The 21,039-nt window shown below is 46.6% G+C and overlaps 1 protein-coding gene across 1 annotated transcript in view; it reads left to right on the top strand.

Annotated features, from left to right (window-relative positions):
• Positions 1-21,039, top strand: part of CUL9 (cullin 9) — a 42,725-nt gene that overhangs the window by 3,896 nt on the left and 17,790 nt on the right. Inside the window, exons 6-25 of the mRNA XM_008566795.1 lie at positions 2,232-2,601; positions 3,014-3,197; positions 5,986-6,193; positions 8,275-8,471; positions 8,845-9,062; positions 10,066-10,312; positions 10,401-10,506; positions 11,046-11,273; positions 11,552-11,642; positions 11,779-11,950; positions 13,508-13,613; positions 13,891-13,986; positions 14,252-14,427; positions 14,688-14,821; positions 15,185-15,364; positions 15,551-15,660; positions 15,742-15,924; positions 16,078-16,238; positions 16,516-16,744; positions 16,842-17,031. Of these exons, the coding sequence (XP_008565017.1) occupies positions 2,232-2,601; positions 3,014-3,197; positions 5,986-6,193; positions 8,275-8,471; positions 8,845-9,062; positions 10,066-10,312; positions 10,401-10,506; positions 11,046-11,273; positions 11,552-11,642; positions 11,779-11,950; positions 13,508-13,613; positions 13,891-13,986; positions 14,252-14,427; positions 14,688-14,821; positions 15,185-15,364; positions 15,551-15,660; positions 15,742-15,924; positions 16,078-16,238; positions 16,516-16,744; positions 16,842-17,031 (3,586 nt within the window). The remainder of the gene's footprint in view (positions 1-2,231; positions 2,602-3,013; positions 3,198-5,985; positions 6,194-8,274; positions 8,472-8,844; positions 9,063-10,065; positions 10,313-10,400; positions 10,507-11,045; positions 11,274-11,551; positions 11,643-11,778; positions 11,951-13,507; positions 13,614-13,890; positions 13,987-14,251; positions 14,428-14,687; positions 14,822-15,184; positions 15,365-15,550; positions 15,661-15,741; positions 15,925-16,077; positions 16,239-16,515; positions 16,745-16,841; positions 17,032-21,039) is intronic.

Below are 21,039 nucleotides of genomic sequence, written 5' to 3'. Positions count from 1 at the left end.
TTTTTTTTTTTTTTTGTCTTTTTCGTGACTGGTAAGGGGATCGCAACCCTTGGCTTGGTGTCGTCCGCACCGCGCTCAGCCAGTGAGCGCACCGGCCAGTCCTATATAAGATCTGAACCTGTGGCGGAAGTGCCGCTGCGCTCCCAGCGCTGCACTCTCCCGAGTGCGCCACGGGGCCGGCCCCTAAGGCATCATTTCTGAGAATGTGGTTCAGGACTGTGTATCAGCACCAGAGCCACCTAGGGAGCCTGTTAAAATGAAGGTTCATGCCACCCTTCTCAACCTCTCCCCATTCAGAATTTCTGAGATTAGAACCCAGGACTCTGTGTTTCAAGACACTCCCTATGTGTTTCTTACACAAATCAAAGTTTGAGAACTACAGGCCTGGGGATGAGGCCTTTGTATTTTTCTGTAGAGCAGGATATTGAGGGGAAAAGGGAAAGGTTAAATCCAGCAGGAGATGAATTTATGCCAAGAACTGATGAATTTATGCCAAGGATTGTGTCCTACAGATCCCAGGAAAGCTGCTTTTCTCCCTGGTGAAGCGCTACCTATGTGTCACTTCCCTGCTGGATCAGCTGAATAACAGTCCAGAGCCAGGAGCTGGAGACCAAAGCTCCCCATGCCCCACAAGGGAGAAATGCCGGGGACAGCGGGAGCTGGATTTCAGTATGGCTGTGGGCAACCTCATTTCAGAGCTGGTGCGGAGCATGGGCTGGGCCCGGAACCTCAGTGAACAGGGCACATTGCCACCCCGACCGACCCGGTCCATCTTTCAGCCCTGCATTTCAGGCCCCAGTCTTTTACTCCCTACCATTGTCACCACCCCCAGAAGGCAAGGGCGGGCCTTCCGTCAGCGCTCTGAATTCTCTAGCCGTAGTGGCTATGGTGAGTATATGCAGCAGATTCTGCAGCCAGGGATGCGAGTGCGGATGCTGGATGATTACGAGGAGATCAGTGCTGGGGACGAGGGTGAGTTCCGGCAGAGCAACAATGGCGTGCCCCCTGTGCAGGTGAGTGGGAAATGGTGGTAGGGCACTGTTGGGGATCTGTTTTGGGTGGGTCATAGCTGGGGCTTCCCTGTAGGAGGCTGTGGCTAGCCACCTAAGGAGGGGGGAATTAGAATGGTAAAAGGGGTCAGCATTTAAGGGGGCACCATTTGGAGGGCTGAGAAAATGTGGAAGGGATGGGTAGGCTGTGAGGTCATGGAGAGAATCACACCTAGGAAGCAGAACTGATATATAGAGATACCTCGTCCCCACCACCAGTCAAGGAGGCAAGGAGAGAGTGTGGGAGCAGAGGCCATCAAGGTTAGGAAGAGAGGCAGGGTCCACTCCTGATAGGGGAAAGAAGCCTTTTGCTATACGAAGGTTTTTCCAAGCTTAGCCAGGTGTGGATGTGAGGGTGTGTCCCAGATCTGGGCTTGGGCATGTTCTTTCAGGCCCTCTCTATTCTTCCCTCTTTCTTCCTCCCTCATACCAGGTCTTTTGGCAGTCAACGGGCCGCACCTACTGGGTGCATTGGCACATGCTGGAGATCCTGGGTCCTGAGGAAGCTACTGAGGATATGGCTTATGCAGCTGTGGAGAAGGGGACAGGGGCTGCTGTATTGGGCACAGGTAGGCATAAGAGGGGACATGGATAGCATGTCAGAAGTAGTGACTGGGATGAAACCACTTCTGACCAGGAGCTGCACCAGAGGTTGAGAAACTGACTCTGTTCCTGATGGGTGCTGACACCCTATGCCTGTATCCTCAGCATTCCCCTCCTGGGACTGGAAGCCTGTGGATGGTCTCTACTCTTTGCCATACCTGCAGCCCGAGCCTCAAAAGAATGAGGAATTAGGATACCTTACCCAGGCTGAGTGGTGGGAGCTGCTTTTCTTCATCAAGAAGTTGGACTTATGTGAGCAGCAGCCAATTTTCCAGAATCTTCGGGAGAACCTGGATAAGGTATTACAGGCCTGAGTTAACTTGGGGGGGGGGGCGCAGGGGGTTCGTAGTGGGGTAAGAAGCAGGATTCTCTTCAGGGAGTTCTAGATATGGGCTACCACTTAGGGCTGGAGCCAGAAGTTAGAGAGTATGGGGCTCCTCCTGGGGGAGGAGACATGCTGTGAGGGTCTAGCATGTAGAAAGTGTGAGGGCATGCTGGGAGGTTGCCACTCTTCCCATTACTGTCCCAGGACCCTTCTGTCTGCTTGTCTCTGAAATGTATACCCCTTTTTGTTGACAGACTATGGGTGAAAAGGCCCTGGGTGAGATCTCCGTGCCTGTAGAGATGGCTGAGGGTCTGCTGCAGGTTCTCAGTAATCGGTTTGAGGGCAGTACCCTCAGTGACCTGCTCAACTCCCAAATCTACACCAAGTATGCATTGGTACCTGATGAACTAAGCAGCTCATCTTCTTCACAAAGTCACTCCTATACCCCAGATCCGGAAGAGGAGTCCAAATCGGAGGCCAATTTCTCAGAGGAAGAGACCAAATCCCCCAAAGCAAAGGCAAAGACTGAGCCCCCAATGGCACAGAGTGATTCGCAACTGTTTAACCAGCTTCTGGTGACTGAGGGGATGGTTCTGTCCCTGGAGATGAAGGAGGCAGCCAGTGGTGAGTCTGGTTCTGAGAAAGGAGGGTGAAGAAGTTGGAAGAAGTCCTGGGTGCTCCCAATAGAAGAAGTGGTTAGTCAGTGTAGAACAAAAGCCGTGGAGTGAGGTTGCTTTTGCAGCGGAAATGCCTTGGAACTATGCATCTATTTTCTTCCCTTTGTCCTTGATTGTGTCTAACCAATCACCTTTCTTCAGTATCTCTGGAAAAGGAGGGTCTATTTTCCTGGGTATCTTCATCTTCACTGTTTGCCTTTAGGTCCCTCACACAGAATTGGAAAAGTTCCAGATGCAAGCTACAGTAACACATAATGTATTTAAATGTTGATAGGATAACTGGGCTTGACCTTTAGAGACCTCCAGCTTGGAGGTGTCACAATTCTTTTAGCCACTGCCTTCCCCCCCACCAATTTCAGAAATGGCTAGAGGTTTGCGGGGTCCTGGTCCACGCAGCTCCCTGGAGCAGCATATGGCAGCGGTTGTGGCCACTGTGCAGATATCCAGCCACCTGCAACTTTCAGGGCTTGCTGCCCTCTCTCAGGCTGTGGAAGAGGTCACTGAGCGGGACCATCCTCTGATCCGTCCTGACAGATCGCTGAGGTTAGCATGCTGGGGAGGGAAGAGGTTTTGGTAGAGGCTGTCAGCAGTGAGAATGGTGGGGGAGGTAAGGAGCAGTGAGATCAAGAATTAGAAAGGCTGGGGGTAAAGGGTCAGCCTGAGGGAGCAGGAGAGTGGGATGTTATAATGGCTAATATTCTTGGGGCACTTCTGCTGTACCAGGCACTGTGCTAGTGTTTCACATGCATTCTCTCATTAAATCTGCCTAACACCTGAGGAAGCATTGACGGTACTATTATCCCATTTATGGCTGAGGAGACTGAGGTTTAGAGGATTTAAGTAACTTGCTCAGAGTTTTACAGATAGCTGAGCCAGGATTCAAATCTAGGTCATTTTGGCTCTAGAGCTTGAGTTTTTTCTTTTTCTTTTCTTTCTCCTTTTTCTTCTCTTCCTACTTTTTATTTTTAAGGTTTTTGCTCCTCTTTAATTATATAAGTAATACACAAATATATTTTCATTTTAAAAGATTTGAGGAATATGAGAGAACATAGAATGAAAAGCCAAAGTCCCTCTTCATCACTGTTATAATCTGTTGTGTATCCTTTAGACATTCTATAGATTTACATTTGCAATTGTGTTTTTGGAAATATAGCATTTTCTGAGTTTGTGTTTTAATATATGTAATCATACTCAAATGTTTCTACCACTTTGTTTTGCTCTCACCCAGCATGTCTTAGAGGGCTCTCTGTGTCAGTACTCATGGAGCTGTCTCATTTTTTTCACTGCTGCGTAGGATTCTGCAATTCGGTCATATCTGAGTTCAAGTACCATATTCCAATGGATCTGTTTTTCTTACCTTTGCCGACAATGGATATTGTCATTCTAAATCTATCATACTGGCAAAATTTTAAATGATTATTGTCTCCTTGTTTTAATTCTTAGTTCTGGTGAAGTTAGACATATTTGCTTGAATTTGTTCTGTTCTATAATATTCTGTTCTTATCCTTTGCTCACATTTTTATTGGGTCCTTGCCTTTTTCTTATGGATTTATAGGCATTCTGGAAATTATTCCTTTGTTATTTATATTTCAAATATTTTGCTTGTCTTTTTAAAAAATCATATTGGCAGGGCTGGCCCGTGGCTCACTCGGGAGAGTGCAGTGTTGATGACACCAAGGCCATGGGTTCAGATCCTATATAGGGATGGCCGGTTAGCTCACTGGCTGAGTGTGGTGCTGACAACACCAAGCCAAGGGTTAAGATCCCCTTACCGGTCATCTTTAAAAAAAAAAAAAAAAATTTTTTTATGGCTTCTAGATTTTGTGTTCTACTTATGAAGGTATATCCTAATCTAGGATTATAAAAATATTTCCTTATATTTTCTAAAAAATATCTATGATTTTGTTTTTTACAATGATTTAAAATCTGTTTGCAATTTATTTTTGCAAATGGTGGGAAGTAGAGCTCCAACTGCAGTTATTTCAAGCAGATAGCCAAGTGTCTCAACATCACGTTTTAAATAGTCTTTCCTTTCCCCACTGGCTGAGATGCCATCGTTATCTTCCTTCTCATCTATTGATCTGTTTGGCTACCCTATATCAGTTCCAAGGTTTTAATTATTATAAGTTTATATTCATATTTTGATAACTATAGGCAAATCTACTATCATTTTTTACAACCATTTCTCTTCCTGTGCCTGAATCTGCCTGTCATGGCTTTTTAAAAACCTTTTAGGGGCCGGCCCGGTGGCGCACTGCTACAATGCGCCGCTTGGGAGCGCGGCGGCGCTCCCGCCGAGGGTTCGGATCCCACATACAGACCGGCCGCTCACTGGCTGAGCGAGGTGCGGGCGCAACACCGAGGGTTGCGATCCCGTTGCCGTCCCGGTCCAGTACAGGTGCGACACTGAGGGTTGCTATCTGTTGCTGGTCACGAAAAAAGACAAAAAGGAAAAAAAAAAAAAACCTTTTAGGCATTTTGATTAGAATTAAAGATGCTCCTTGATTTATGATGGGGTTATGTCCTGATAAACCCATTGTAAGTCGGGAATATAGTAAGTCAAAAATACATCTAAGGGCCGGCCGGGTGGCACACTGGAGAGTGCGCCGCTTGGGAGCGCAGTGGCGCTCCTGCAGAGGGTTCGGATCCCATGTGGAGACCGGTTCCCACTCACTGGCTGAGCGCGGTGCGGGCGCAACACCGAGGGTTGCGATCCCGTTGCCAGTCCCCGGTACAGGCACGACACCGAGGGTTGCGATCCCATTACCAGTCAGTAAAAAGACAAAAAGGAAAAAAAAAATACATCTAATACACCTAACCTACCAAACATCATAGCATTGCCTAGCCTACCTTGAATATGCTCAGGATACTTACCTTAGCCTACAGTTAGGCAGAAGCATTTAACACAAAGCCTATTTTATAATTAAGTGTTGAATGTCTCACGTAATCTATTGACAACTGTACTGAAAGTGAAAAACAGAATGGTTGTATGGGTGCCATCACAAAGTCAAAAAATCGTAAGTTGAACCATTGTAAGTCGGGGACCACCTATACTTTGCATTTATAGATTTATTTGAAAAGATGAGCCAGAGTTGCTAACCATTTTGCTCTATGGCCTCTTTCATGAGATGAAGAGCTAGAGGCAGATGTCAGAGGGGAGGGGAACAGGGGTGAGACTGAGGCAATGAGAGCAGATTGGAGGTTGGGGTCGACTGGGGGAGAACAGACTGGATCTTGGTGGGTGGGGGTTGGGCAGGGAGTCAGTGTCATGGCTGAGAGGTCAGGCAAGGCTCCTTGGGATGGGAAGCTCCAGTGTCTCTACTCTTCTCAGAGAGAAGCTAGTGAAGACGCTGGTAGAGCTGCTGACCAACCAGGTGGGAGAGAAGATGGTGGTGGTGCTGGCCCTGCGCCTCCTTTATCTGCTCATGACCAAGCACGAGTGGCGCCCGCTCTTTGCCAGGGAGGGAGGAATCTACGCTGTGCTGGTTTGCATGCGGGAATATAAGACTTCTGTCTTGGTGCAGCAGGCAGGGCTGGCGGTGAGTACACTGGGCCTGGCGTGAAAGAGTGATGGGCAGCACAGGCAGATTGGGGGACTACTGATCTTGAGGAGATACTGTGGTGATTTGAACCAGGGAGTAGACACTGGGTGGAATGATGCAGATGGATTTAAAAGCTTGATCTGGACAGTCTTAGAGATTGAGTACATGTTTGGAGAAAGAGAGAAGGGAGTTTTTAAGAATGACTTCCAGGTTAGAAATTGAGCAGCAGGGTGCATGAGGTGGCCATTTACACAGTGAGAGGATGTTTCAGGAGGAGGAGGTATGAGGAGAAGGTCAAGAGATGAGTTTTTAGGGGCTGGCTGGTTAGCTCAGTTGATTAGAGCGTGGTGCTGATAACACCAAGGTCCAGGGTTTGATCCCTGTACCAGCCAGCCACCAAAAAAAAAAAAAGGGATTTGAGTTTTTAGGTATGTTGAATATCCCACACCTTTTTATTTACAATTAGGAGTCTGGTTACAGACTAATTTTTTAGATGTGACAAACTAAAAGTATTTTTATCTGAGTGGTATCTTTATACAGAAAATACTCCTTCCCCAGATTTGGGTAGAACAGAACAAGAATTGCCATTTCCCTGCCATGTTGGGCCCAGAGACTAGGAAGGGAGACCCTCATCCAGGGAGGCTTACAGAAGTATTGGCTTCCTGACTACTCCAGACAGAAGTGCTGGCTAGTAGGGAAGTGTGGGCAGGGTGGCTCTGTATAGCCTGAGTGTCCCTGACAGGGACAGGTAAGCCTCAACTAGAGCAGTTCTGAGAATGGATTCCAACAGTATAATGGCAATAGCATGGATAGGAGCACATGTCCTCTTAGAGCAGGCTGTCCTGGTAGGGGCCAGGAGGGGCCAACTTGGTGCTGCTCCTTCAAAGAGCAGCTAGGCATTCACAGTCTAGTCCATGTATGCTCAAAGAATTCCCTGATCCTTTCAAATTGCATGACCAAAACACAGCATCTACCCCTAAATTAAAACTCTTGCCCTGTAATAAAACTGCATCATTTTGTTTACAACATAAGTTCTACAGAATTTGGCTAATTGGGGCAGAGTGGGGTAATCAAAGGGAGAAAACCTCGTTATGAGGTAGCATTTGCTTGGAGGGTCCAGGCTTCACAATGGGGGATTGTCCTGAGAATTATTTCTAGCCTAGGCCATTCCTAGTGGGTTTCTTCAAGAGAGTCAGCCCTTTCACCAGGAGAGACATTCTCTACTCTAATGACGTAGTAGTGTTCATTTTAATTTAGTTTTCTCTGTAGACCAGGAAACAAATTTGCACATTACAAGTATTTTTCCTATAATTCCAACCACTCTATGAGACAATCAAGTAGCCTTGTTGAGAAGGGCTGGACACTGGCTAAAGCCAGGGCACATAGGTTTGGGAGTGTTGGCATATAGGTGGTAATTGAAGCTATGGGAGTGGATGAGGTTGCCCAGGGAAGGAATGCAGAGTAAGAAGAGAAAGGGGACAAGGATCTTCAGTGTTTGAGGATCAGGCAAAGGAACACCAGAGAGTCAGGAGGAAAAGCAGGAGAATATGAAGTTACGGAACTCCAGGGAAGAGAGGTTTAGCAAAGGAAGGAGTGGTCAAGTGAGATGGGAGGCAACTTCACAGAGAGCCTCTGAAGACAACTTGATGCCGTGAAAAGGCACAATCCTGCAGGGAACATGCAGGAGGGGCCGGCTGCACCACTGGGGAAGCTTTGGTGCTGGGAGCATGGGGCAGAGGGAAGTGGCCAGCTGACTTTACCACCCAGTCTTAGGTTTTTTTTGTTTGCTTCCTTTTCTTTTCTTTCTTTCTTTTTTATTGGCGGGTGGCAGGTAGGGGGATCTGAACTCTTGACCTTGGTGGTTTTCTTTACTCTTCTCTTTTTCTTTTTCTTTTCCTCCCTCTCTCCCTCCTTAGCATTTGATGTCCCATCACTGCCTCTTCCATTTCCATTTCCTATTCTGTTTGCAAACAGCTCAGCTGTGCCAGAATTTGAGATGTAGAATGATGGCCCTGGCTCCCCACTTCCTCACGGTGGCTCTGCCCACTCCTAACTCTGCTTCCACACCCCTCTCACAGGCACTGAAGATGGTGGCCATTGCCAGCTCCTCGGAGATCCCCACTTTTGTTACTGGCCGAAGTTCTATCCACCCTTTGTTTGATGCCCAGATGACCAGAGAGATCTTTGCCAGCATTGACTCAGCTACACGCCCAGGCTCTGAGAGTCTGCTCCTTACTCTCCCTGCAGCTGTGATCCTGATGCTGAACACTGAGGGGTCAGGGCATTACCCTCTAAACTCCAGACTCATGCTATGTCCCAAGCCCTGCTACTACTCTGCCCCAGGCTAATGTGCTCCACAGAAATTCTCTTCACATTGTCACCTCTGCATTAAACATTGGTGACTCTCTCTGACTGTCATTGGAAGAGAGGCCAAGTGGTGGGGGTAGGGAGATGCCCAGAGGGCAGAAAGACCCTGACCTTCCTTCATGGGGTTGGAAGGAGTGACCTGAGGTCAGGGGGCCAGATATTCTGGCTCAAAGGAAACACTAGATCCTTTTCCTCCCCAACTGCAGCCCTCTTTGCTTGCTTCCCTGCTTCCATTGCATTCACTCTGTCGATTTCTTCCTGTGTCACCTCCCTCCTCCCAGGTGCTCCTCTGCAGTGCGAAATGGCCTGCTCCTTCTCAACCTGCTTTTGTGCAACCACCACACTCTGGGAGACCAGATTATAACCCAAGAGCTGAGAGACACCTTGTTTCGGCACTCAGGGATAGCACCGGGGACAGAGCCCATGCCTACCACACACACCATCCTCATGATGCTTCTCAATCGCTACTCAGAGCCACCGGGCAGTCCTGAGCATGCAGGTACCATTGTGGAGGGGGGTAGTTCTGCTGAGGAGTCATACAGTGCCAGCCTATGGCCAGGAAGGCTAAGGTTTTACATACCAGTCCCTTACTGGAAAGACACAAGGAATCTTCAGGAAATGAGTGAGAGTTTTGGTGCTCAAATTAGGTCTTTAGAACTTACCGACCTGGGCCGAGCCCGTGGCGCACTCTGGAGGGTGCGGCGCTGGGAGCGCAGCAGCGTTCCCACCGCGGGTTCAGATCATATATAGGGATGACCGGTGGGCTCGCAGTGCTCACTGGCTGAGCGCGGTGCGGCCAGTCTCAAAAAGGACAAAAAAAAAAAAAAAAAAAAAAAACTTACCAACCAAGAAAAGAGGGAGATTCTAAAATAGGTGCAAGTAAATTGCCTTCTCTGAATGGCTTTAAATGTATGTGGATTCTTGTCTGTCTGGGCTAGGTTTGGTCCAGTCTTACTGGACAGTAGAAGATTGGTTGAAATGACATCTAAGGAGGCCTTTTTCAGAGGAATTGTGATTTATGGGGTACAGAAAGTTTTTGAGTAGAAACATGAAATACTGATGTCATGGGGAAGAAACACTTTGTGTTTAAAAAACAAGTGAAAACCCAGAAATACAGAGGAATATTGATATAAACAATATGTATCTTTTAGTCTATCTAAAGCCACCATACTGTGTAGTATAGGGATGTAATTATAGTAGCTAATATTTACTGTAGCTAACATTTAATAATAAAAGGTAATTGTATGACTGTATGAGATGAAAAATGTGTTGTGTTTAACTTGACAGTGTTTGCTATACTAGATTTTTTTTTCAGATGTAGTTAGATATATATTTAGGTCCAGAAAAGAAAATCTCTCATAGTTTGGTAAAAACTATAGACATCCTCAATATGGGAAGAAAATTTTGGGGTGATTTTCTGGACCTTCCCATTTCTCAGTTTGGCCAACTTGTAAGACTCCTCTTCATACATATTTTTTCCCTCCGGTATGTCTGGGCTGCAGCACTGGAAGTCCCCAGCACCCAGGGCCAGGATGGGTCCCCTAAGGTACTGATCCAATCCCTGGTGGGGGGCCCACCTGCAGAACTGCTCCTGGACTTGGAGCGCATGCTGTGCTGTGAGGGCAGCCCAGGGGGTGCCGTGCAGCCCCACCTCAAGCGCCTCCAGCAGGAGACCCAGCCCTTTCTCTTGTTGCTGCGGACTCTGGACGCCCCTGGGCCCAACAAAACTCTGCTGCTGACCGTGCTGAGGTGAGGGGTCTGTTCAGGCACTCATGCATCAGGGGTGAGTGGAGCTGGCAGATTGCAGGGACTTCACTTGTTTTCATTCCCTCACCAGGGTTATGACTCGACTGCTGGATTACCCCGAGGCAATGGTCCTCCCTTGGCATGAGGTCTTAGAGCCCTGCCTCAACTGTCTGAGTGGCCTCAGCAGTGACTTTGAGGTACTAGAGCCCTAGCAATAGTGGGAGAGGGAAAGGCAGCATCTGGGGCACCAACTACCTTGTGAGGCCCTGGGGGGCACAGCAAAGCCTTCCTTAATGGGTCATGGGGCACTGTATGGGTGAGTAGGAAGAGGAAGGCTAATGTCATCTAAGAGTCTCTGGAACTGGGGTCTTTAATGTCTAAACCTTTTGGCTGCACCTGGATTTTAGATTCTGGGTTTAGGAGAAGCCCACATTCACCAATCCAAACAGTCTTTGCTTTCCACCCTTCAGGGATTGTGCAAGACCCAGGCACCATGGTTGGCTCTTGAGAGAGCTTGGGAAACTGTGCCCAAGCTCTGCTGCTGCTAACTCACTCTGGATTTCCAGCACCCCAGTATTCATTCTGTTCCACCCTGTCTTTGGTACTGTCCTTTCCCTGGGCTTTTGAGTTCCTCCAAAATCCCAGCCACTATGCTTCTTTTACTGAATCCACCCCTCAACCTTTACATGTCCTGCCCTTTTTTCCCCATAAATTAATCTATGTGGCTCTGGGTCAGATTGTTCAGGAGTTGACCTGCTTCCTGCATCGCCTGGCCTCAATGCATAAGGATTGTGCAGTAGTGCTCTGCTGCTTGGGAGCAAAGGAGACCCTCTCCAAAGTTCTGGACAAGCACTCGGCGCAGCTGCTGCTTGGCTGTGAGCTTCGGGACCTGGTGACGGAGTGTGAGAAACATGCCCAGCTCTATAGCAACCTCACTTCCAGCATCCTGGCTGGCTGCATTCAGGTGTGGAAGGGCTTGTGGGTAAAAGCTGAGAGAATGTGAGCCAGAGCAGGGAAAGGGATTCAGTTTGTGTCCCTCTTGGTATTACTATTTGGTGCAGGGGGTAGCAAATCTGGGGCATGTGTTCCCTAAAGTTTACCCCACATGGTTCTGTCAGAATTTAGGGAGAAAGGCTTTGAGTGTTCTGTTGACCCTTGACTTTTTCTCTGTAAATGTTTCCATGTGTCTCTCCATGTTCCTTCCTCTCCCTTTCCCCTTTCTCTCTGATGTTCCGGCTGTAGATGGTTCTGGGCCAGATCGAAGACCACAGAAGAACCCACCAACCCATTAATATTCCCTTCTTTGACGTGTTCCTCAGGCATCTCTGCCAGGGTTAGTGCCCTTACCTGCTTTCCTATGGCTCCCACCCAGCATCTGTTCTCCCCTTTCCTTCTTGCTCCCTATTCCCTTTCCTTTTCTCTCTTAACAAACTAGGCTGTGACCTCCACCCCTTCCCACTTGCCCCCAGGTTCCAGTGTGGAAGTGAAGGAGGACAAATGCTGGGAGAAGGTGGAGGTGTCCTCCAACCCACACCGGGCCAGCAAGCTGACGGACCGCAACCCCAAGACCTACTGGGAGTCCAATGGCAGCACCGGTTCCCACTACATCACCTTGCACATGCACCGTGGTGTTCTTGTTAGGTGTGAACACACCCATGTGCACATACACACACACACACACAAACACACACAAATATTCTGATATGCCCTAGTATATATCCCCAAAGCACCCACATGCACACAACCCTGTCTATAACTTTCCATCCCGGAGGGACACACTTAGACCCATTTTGTGCAGTGAACAGATAGACACATTGACCTGCCTTTGCTGTTCTGATTTATAGACATCCCCTCACTCCCTGAGCCTGATGACCTGTACCCCAACAGGTGCAGATGTCCCTGTCCTGTATTTAGTGTTGAGGGAGATCAGCAGATCACTTATCTATTCTTCCTGTGGGCATTTGCTTAAGGCCGGGCATTTGTGCAAGGGTCTGGAGGTAGGACGATAAGATGTACCTGTGTTCAGGGAACTTACATTCTAGTTGGGGAGCCAGGCTAGAAAATCAGTGAGAGCATAGAGTAAGGTAAAGCATTATGGTCAACACGTGGTCTGGATGCTGAGGCCAACTGAGCCGTCACAGCAGGTTTCATTCTGGATGAAGGGGTTAACAAGCTGGGTTTTGAAGTCGAAATTAGCTTGATAAAGAGGGCATGATGAATATTCCAGGGGAACAGCATATATGCAAAACAGAAGTAAGAAAACCAATGATATTTGGGGGAACTTTAAGTAAGTATGTTTGGCTGGAATGAAGTGTGTATCAAAATGGCAGGAGACGAAGCCAGAAAGGTAGGCAGAGGCAGATCACAAAGAGATTTGTGAGCTAAGAAGTTTGAACTTTGGTGCTGGCTGGTTAGCTCACTTCATTAGAGCTGATAACAGCAAGGTCGAGAGTTTAGATAGCCAGCTGCCAAAAAAAAAAAAAAAGTTTGAACTTTATTCCAAAACTTGGGGAGTCACTGAAGGATTTTTAGAAGGGAAGAGACAAATTTTTTTTTTTTTTTTCTTTAGAAAGCTCACTCTGGCAATTATGGGAGCTTGGGTTGGAGGCTAGGAGAAAAGGTTGGAAGTTTTATGCAGTGGTCTAGTTAAGTGATCACCGTGTTCAGTTAGGCAGAGAGAATGGGAATAGGGAAGATGTAATGGACTAGGAGACACTAAGAGGTAGAGGCTATAGGACTTGCCATTAATTGGACAAGAGAAGCCATGAGAGGGAGAAGTCTGCAGTGACAGTGTTCTGCTTTGAGTACTGGGTGGATGGCAGTTTTATTTCCCTGGAGAGTGAGAGGAATGGAGGCAGGTTTATGTGGACAGATTGTTCCATTTGGGCATGATTGATGTTGTTAACTGTGGAACATGATATGGAAATGTCTATTGCGTACATAGCATGGAAGCTCTGAAGAGCGGTCTGGGGTAGAGATGTGGATTTGGAGTCATTGGTGTATTGGTTTTTGGTTGAAGCTGTGGATTTAAATGAAGCCATTTGAGGGGAATACAAAGGGAAAAGCAGAGGGTCCGGGGAAGACTAATGTGTCAGGAGCCCACAGAGGGACAGGAACCTGAGAAGGAAATGATGGGTTGAAGTGGTTTTGAACTAAGACTAGGGCCCTGCTTTGACTGATTCCTTTTTCCTCTCCCAGGCAGCTGACTCTGCTGGTGGCCAGTGAGGACTCCAGTTATATGCCAGCCAGGGTGGTGGTGTTTGGGGGTGACAGTGCCAGCTGCATCAGCACTGAGCTCAACACGGTGGGGACCCTTGTGCCCCCCTTCACCTTGCTCCTCATCCTTCTGTTTGTCCCAGGGCCTAGGGGAAGGAACCAGTCCCTGGGGAATGGCTGGGGAAGGTATTGCCTTGTAAGCAGCAAGAGTGGTATTAGAGAATTGGAGACTTGTAGATTCCTGGGCTCAATGCAGGAGAAATGAAGGGCATATGCCATAACCAACTTGGTTGCTGTCTACAGTCTGCATCCCCATCTCTGCAGGTGACAGTTCTCTCTCTATCACTTTTCCCCTGTCCTACCAGGTGAATGTGATGCCCTCTGCCAGCCGGGTGATCCTCTTAGAGAACCTGAACCGCTTCTGGCCCATCATCCAGATCCGCATAAAGCGCTGCCAGCAGGTGGGGCGGGGGAAGAGGCCAGGCTGAGGTTTAGGAGGTAACACATGGTTACCACAGTGGCTGGGTTCTCTAACATTTGAGGTCTAAGGTTTTAGCCATGGTTCCTCCTTGGTCTGCTTGGGAGATGTCCAAGGAACCTGTTGAGTTCCAGAGATGTGGGGCTGTCCCGAGCAGCTCTAGGGAACTCAGGGCGTGAGACCTGGCCTCAGCAGTACTTAGTGGCTCAGGTGGCTTAGGTAACAGATACTATCTGTGCCTGTTGCAGGGTGGCATCGACACCCGGGTTCGGGGTGTGGAGGTCCTGGGCCCCAAGCCTACTTTCTGGCCACTATTCCGGGAGCAGCTGTGTCGCCGAACATGTCTCTTCTACACAATTCGGGCACAAGTCTGGAGCCAGGACATTGCAGAGGACCGCAAGCGCCTCCTCCAGCTCTGTCCCAGGTGGGTGGGCATGAGGAGGGAAGATGGTTAAGGGAAAGGAAACTGTAAGAAGTAGGTGGTGGGAAATGTACTTCTGTGGGTGTCTGAAAGGTAAAGCTGCAGCCTGGACAGCAGGAGGAAAGTGAACACAGGTGAGAAGTATGTGCAGATATGGGAGAGCTTGGGAAGAGACCGAATGTGGGGTGATTGGGAGTTGATTTGTGCTTGAGTGGAGGCCTCAGGGAAATCTGTGCCTTTAATCCGTAACTGTTTCTTTTCAGACTGAACAGGGTTTTACGCCACGAGCAGAATTTTGCTGATCGCTTCCTTCCTGATGATGAGGCCGCCCAAGCACTGGGCAAGACCTGCTGGGAGGCCCTGGTCAGCCCCCTGGTGCAGAACATCACTTCCCCTGGTAACCATCCTGACACTTGGCCACACTAACCAGCTCCTTCTAGTTACTCCCAGGGATCACCTGAGTTAATGCTCTTGGTTCCTATCTTTATCCCTGAAGGCATGTTACCTCAATGGTCCTCTCTCCTTCCTGCCCCAGGGACTGCTCCCTGAGACTGGTATTTGAATCTTCCCCTCTATCCTACCCCACCCTGTTAACATATCTGCAGACTCCAGCTGAAGCCAGCCTTCGTGAAGGCAGGATTAGGGCTCTGCTGCCCCCAAAACCTTTTTGTATAATTGCTCCTTCTCCCTCCTCCTCCTCCCCAGGCTATCTGTTCCCCCATTTTCCATGGTGATCTGTTCCTGACCTATCTTCTTTCAGATGCAGAAAGTGTGAGCTCGCTGGGATGGCTGCTGGGTCAGTACTTAGAACAAAGAGAGAGCTCGCGGAACTCCCTGAGTCGAGCTGCATTCTTTGCGTCTCGAGTTCGCCGCCTCTGCCACTTGCTGGTACATGTGGAGCCTCCTCCTGGGCCTTCTCCTGAGCTGTCTACTCGGCCCTGTAAGTCCCAGCCATGGTGATATCTGGCTCTTTCCCCCTCCCTGGATTTTACTCTTCTTACTGCTTGCTATTGGCCTTTGCAGGCCCCTCAGACCTCCTAGCCTTTCCATGGCATCAGTATCCAAGATCTGTGGACTTACCAAAAGGCTGAGATGAAACCCCTTCCTTTGCCCTCTGTCTCCACAGTCAGCAAGAACAGTAAAGATCGGGATCGGAGCTCTGCGCCTTCAGCAGTTCTTCCAAGCAGCAGCCTGAGGAACATAACCCAGTGCTGGCTGAGCGTGGTACAGGAGCAGGTGGGCAGAAGTCTGAGAAGCAGCAGTCTGAGGAGGGGAGGGGCTACCCCTTGGATGTTATTTCTTGCCCTTTCTCTTTAGGTCAGCAGGTTCCTGGTGGTAGCCTGGAGGGCCCCAGACTTTGTGCCTCGTTACTGTAAACTTTATGAGCACTTGCAGAGAGCAGGCTCAGAGCTGTTTGGGCCTCGGGCAGCCTTTACGCTGGCTCTGCGCAGTGGCTTTTCTGGTGCCTTGCTGCAGCAGTCCTTCCTCACCACTGCTCACGTGAGTCCTGCCAGCCTACCAGTCCACAGGGCTGTGAGCTCATGTTCCATGTGCATCTCTTTCTGCTCTGCCCTTTCACCTCCTTTCACTTCCCATTCTCCTGCTCTATTCCCTCATTCATGGTTTGCCTGGTATCCTTTTCACTGCCCCCAGATCTGTGAGCAGTTTGCCAGGTACATTGACCAACAGATCCAGGTTGGCCTGATTGGTGGAGCCCCTGGAGTGGAAATGCTGGGGCGACTTCAGCGGCACCTGGAACCCATCATGGTCCTTTCTGGCCTGGAGCTGGCCACTACTTTTGAGCACTTCTATCAGTGAGTGCAGGTCTGAAGAGGTGGGGAATGGGAGGCCTAGAGTCTAGGAAGGGGGACGATTTGAGTCTTAGAGGGGAGATGAGGGAGGGGGCAGTGGGGAGGAGAGATTAAGATATTGAAATTGCACTGGTAGAAAGGGAGTGGGAAGGAAGAGGTGAGGTAGGGCCTGCGACCCAGGTAGGCTGCAACAGAGGAACCTACATTCTGGAGAGGGAGGCTGGGCCTGGGCCATGCTGGCAAGCAAGACTGAGGTTTGGCCTGGCTGTGTGTGCTGCAGGCACTACATGGCAGACCGTCTCCTGAGCTTGGGCTCGAGCTGGCTAGAGGGGGCCGTGCTGGAGCAGATTGGCCTCTGCTTTCCCAACCGCCTCCCGCAGCTGATGTTGCAGAGCCTCAGTACCTCTGAGGAGCTGCAGCGCCAGTTCCACCTCTTCCAGCTCCAGCAGCTTGACAAATTGCTCTTGGAGCAAGAGGACGAGGAGGAACAGGGACTAGAGGAAGAGAAGGTAAGAACAAGGGGAAAGAGTGGGAGAATAGGAGAGCAAGAGAAGACTGGACCAAAGAAGGAAGCCCAAGGGCCCTTGAAATCCTTCTATCCCTCAGGAGGAAGAGGAGGAAGAGGAGGCTAAGAAAGAACTATTTATTGAAGATCCAAGACCAGCAGTTTCTATACTGGTCTTGTCACCACGCTGCTGGCCGGTCTCCGCACTCTGCTACCTGTACCATCCCAGAAAGTGCCTTCCCACAGAATTCTGTGATGCCCTTGATGGCTTCTCCAATTTCTACAGCCAGAGTGAGGAGCTAGGGAGAGGAAATTGGTGATTGGGGTGAGATTTGGGGTGGCAAGAGAGAAAAAGGAGAGGACCTTTGGATGGACTGTGTAGATACTAAGGAAAATACAACAATCTCCTAGGGAAGGAAGGATGAAAAAGTGTGGATTCTAGCATCATTAATTTCTGCTCTCATCGGTTCAACTTTCTATGATTTGTTCTGTTTTCTTTTTCTAACTTCAAGTTGCATGCTTACTTAATTTTTAGTCTTTTCAGACTTCTTTCCAGATAAAAGTATTTAAGGCTATTCATTTCCCTTTAAAAAAGATTTCTTAATTGGGGTATAACTAGTATTCAGTAAAGTATACAAATCTTAATTATAAAGTTTAATGAATTATTATGTCCATATACACCCACATGCCCACCCCCCAGATCAAGCTGCAGAACATTTCCAGCACCCCAGAAGTCTTCCTCCTTTATGTTCCTTTCCAGTCAGGATCTTCTTCCAGTGGAAACCATTATTCTTCCCTTTATCACCATAGATTTTTGCCTGTATTTTATATCATATAAATGGAATCATAGAGTATGTATTTTGCTATGTCTGATTTCTTTCATGTAACGTGATGTCTGTGGGAGTTATCCAGGTTGTCAGTTGTGTCCTTAGTTTGTTCTTTTGTATTGCTCAGTCATATTCCACTGTATGAGCATATTTACCCTTTCTGCTGTTGATGGACATTTGATATGTTCCATAAGTTTTTATTATGTAGTATTTTTATTATTGTTTAGTTCTAAGAATTTTCTAATTTTCATTATTATTTCTTCATTGATCAGTTTTTTAGAAGTATATTTTAAAATTTCCAAACAAAATTTTCTTTGTTTAGTTATCTTTTTGTTTTGGAATTTTACCTTCATTCCACTGTAGCCAAAAAACATGGTTTCTGTGATTCTGAATCTTTGCAATTTATTGAGACTTCCTTTATAGCCTAGTAGATTGTCAGATTTTATAAGTGTTTCATGTATGGTTAAGAAGAATGTATATTCTTCAGTTCTTGTATTCTACATATTTCACTAAATTGACCTTTTTAATTATACAGCTCACCTCTTCTGTAACCCTGCTGATTTTTGTTTACTTGATCTACTGCTGAGAGAGGTGTGCTAAAATCTACCATTATGATAGTGAATTTTTTTAAACTACTAATCATGTCAATTTTGCCTTATGTGTATTTTTTTGGCTATATTATTATATACATGTTTAAATCATTTAACAGTGCTATCCACTAGGACTTTCTGCAATGATGGAGAAGTTATTTTCTGCACTGTTTAATGTGCTTAGCTATTAAGCATTTAGAGTGTGACTACTAGGGAATTGAATAATTTTATTTAATTTTAACCAGTTTAAATTTTTTTTTTTGGTCCTTTTTGAGACTGGCCGCACCGCGCTCAGCCAGTGAGCGCTGTGAGCGCACCGGTCATCCCTATATAGTATCCGAACCCGCGGTGGGAGTAGCGCTCCCAGCGCCGCACTCTCCCGAGTGTGCCACGGGCTCGGCCCTAACCAGTTTAAATTTAAATAGTCACATGTGGCTAGAGAATAACAAAATGAACTATGCAGATTTAGAATCTTCATGGTAAATTAAACCTTATTGTTACTATGAAGTGACCTTCCTTCTTTCTAATAAAGGTTTTCTCTTAAATTCTATTTTTTTCTGGTATTAACAGTATACCAGTTTTCTTTAGTTAGTGTCTTTCTGGTGTATCTTTTTCTATCCTTTTACTTTTTTGATTTTTGCCTTGAGAGAAGTTCTCAATCTTTTAGGTCTCTTTCTTATTGTGGTAAGATATGTCTAACGTAACATTTGCCATTTTAACCATTTTTTTTTTTTTTTTTTTTTAAAAGATGACCGGTAAGGGGATCTAAACCCTTGACTTGGTGTTGTCAGCACCACGCTCAGCCAGTGAGCGAACTGGCCATCCCTATGTGGGATCCGAACCCGGGGCCTTGGTGTTATCAGCACCACACTCTCCCGAGTGAGCCACGGGCCGGCCCCATTTTAACCATTTTAAGTAGGCAATTCATTTATCCTTTTACTTTAAAAATTTTTTTACTTGGAAATATAATTTCAAATTTACAGAAAAATTATGAGAATAATACAAAGAACACCCCGATACCCTTTGTCCAAGTTTACCTTTTGTTACTATTTTGTAACAGATGTTAATTTGCTTTTATCATTTGCTCTTTGTATATGTATACATGTGTGTATGTGTACATATATGTGTATATATAGGCACTTTTTTTTTTCTGAACCATTGAGAATAAATTGCATATATGCTGGCCCTTCACCCCTAACTAAATATTTTAGTACATATTTCCTAAAAATAAAGGTATTCTCCTACATGTCCACAGTTCATTTATCAGTTTCAAAAATTTAACATTGGTACAGTACCTTAACCTATTTTCCATATTCCGGTTGTCCATTGACCCAGAATGTCTTCTGTGACTTTGTTTTCTGTCCAGGACAGGATCCAAGCTAGTATTACCTGTTAAACATATGTTTAACAACATATGTTGTTGTATCTCTTTAGTCTCCTTTAGTCTGGAATAGTTCCACATCCTTTCTTTGTCTTTTACGACACTGACGTTTTTGGACAGTACAGTCCTTTTAATTTTTTTTTTTGGCGGCTGGCACAGGGATCCGAACCTGTGACCTTGGTGTTACCAGTACCATGCTCTCCCCAGTGATCTAACTGGCCAGCCCTTCTCCTTTTAAATTTTTAAAATAGTTGCTCATTTTAAGTTTATATGATATTTTCTTGTGATTAGATTCAGGTTATGCATTCCTGAGCAAATACTAAGTAAGTGATGGAAGCACACGGTTTTCATCTGCCCCTTGTTTGTGATGTTAATTTTAACAACCTGGTCAAGAGGTTATTTATTTCTGGGCCGGCCCGGTGGCGCACTGCTACAGTGCGCCGCTTCGGAGCGAGGCGGCGCTCCGGCCGAGGGTTCGGATCCCACATGCAGACCGGTTCCTGCTCTCTGGCTGAGCGAGGTGCAGACGCGACACCGAGTGTTGCGATCCCGTTGCCGGTCCCGGCCCGGTGCGGGCGCGACACTGAGGGTTGCGATCCGTTGCCGGACACAAAAAAAAAAAAAAAAAAAAAAAAAAAAAAGAGGTTATTTATTTCTTCACTGTATAGTTAGTATTTTTCCCCTTGCTACTATTAATAAGCAATCTGGGGGGAGATGCTTTAGAACTGTGCCAATATTCTACTCTCACCAGAATTTCCCCTGGTATGATTTTACTTTTAACTTTGCTATATACCTTTATGTTTTATCCACATATCTTATAAATACCTTGAGTTTGTTTTTTGTTCAATGTGACAGTCTCTTTTGAATTTTCAATTTTAGTTTATTATGAATAATTATATATTTGGCTTTTGTTTCTAATCTCTTATGTTTTTGTTTACATTTCTTATATTTGAAGAAGAAGAATAAATTGAACACCTTTATACATATAATTCTACCCTGGATTTTTGTGTTTTTTCCCTTTCTTTCTTTTTGGATTGATTAATTTGTTTTAAATTCCTTTTTTGTCTCTATCAGTTTTGGAAGTTATGCATTCTGTTTCTGTAGTTGATTACCCTTATATTTTTAACCTGTATGCGTGACTTGTTAATACCACTTCCCACCTTTCAGAACAAGAGAAACTTATAAAATCTTAACTCCAAGGGCCAACCCGTGGCTCACTCGGGAGAGTGCGGTGCTGATAACACCAAGGCTGTGGGTTCGGATCCCTATATAGGGATGGCCAGTTCGCTCACTGGGTGAGCATGGTGCTGACAACACCAAGTCAAGGGTTAAGATCCCCTTACCGGTCATCTTAAAAAAAAAAAAAAAATCTTAACTCCAGCTCTAACTCCCATCTTACTTATTTCTGTTGTTCAGTATTTTAGAATTACCTTTTTTTTGGGGGGGGGGGGTTTTCACTTTTTTTTTTTTTTTTTTTTTTTTTTTTTTTTAAAATTTTTTT

The sequence above is a fragment of the Galeopterus variegatus genome, unplaced genomic scaffold, assembly GCF_000696425.1.
Source record: "Galeopterus variegatus unplaced genomic scaffold, G_variegatus-3.0.2 Scaffold269, whole genome shotgun sequence".
Taxonomy (NCBI): Eukaryota; Metazoa; Chordata; class Mammalia; order Dermoptera; family Cynocephalidae; genus Galeopterus; species Galeopterus variegatus.
This window is presented reverse-complemented; position numbering and strand designations above follow the sequence as displayed.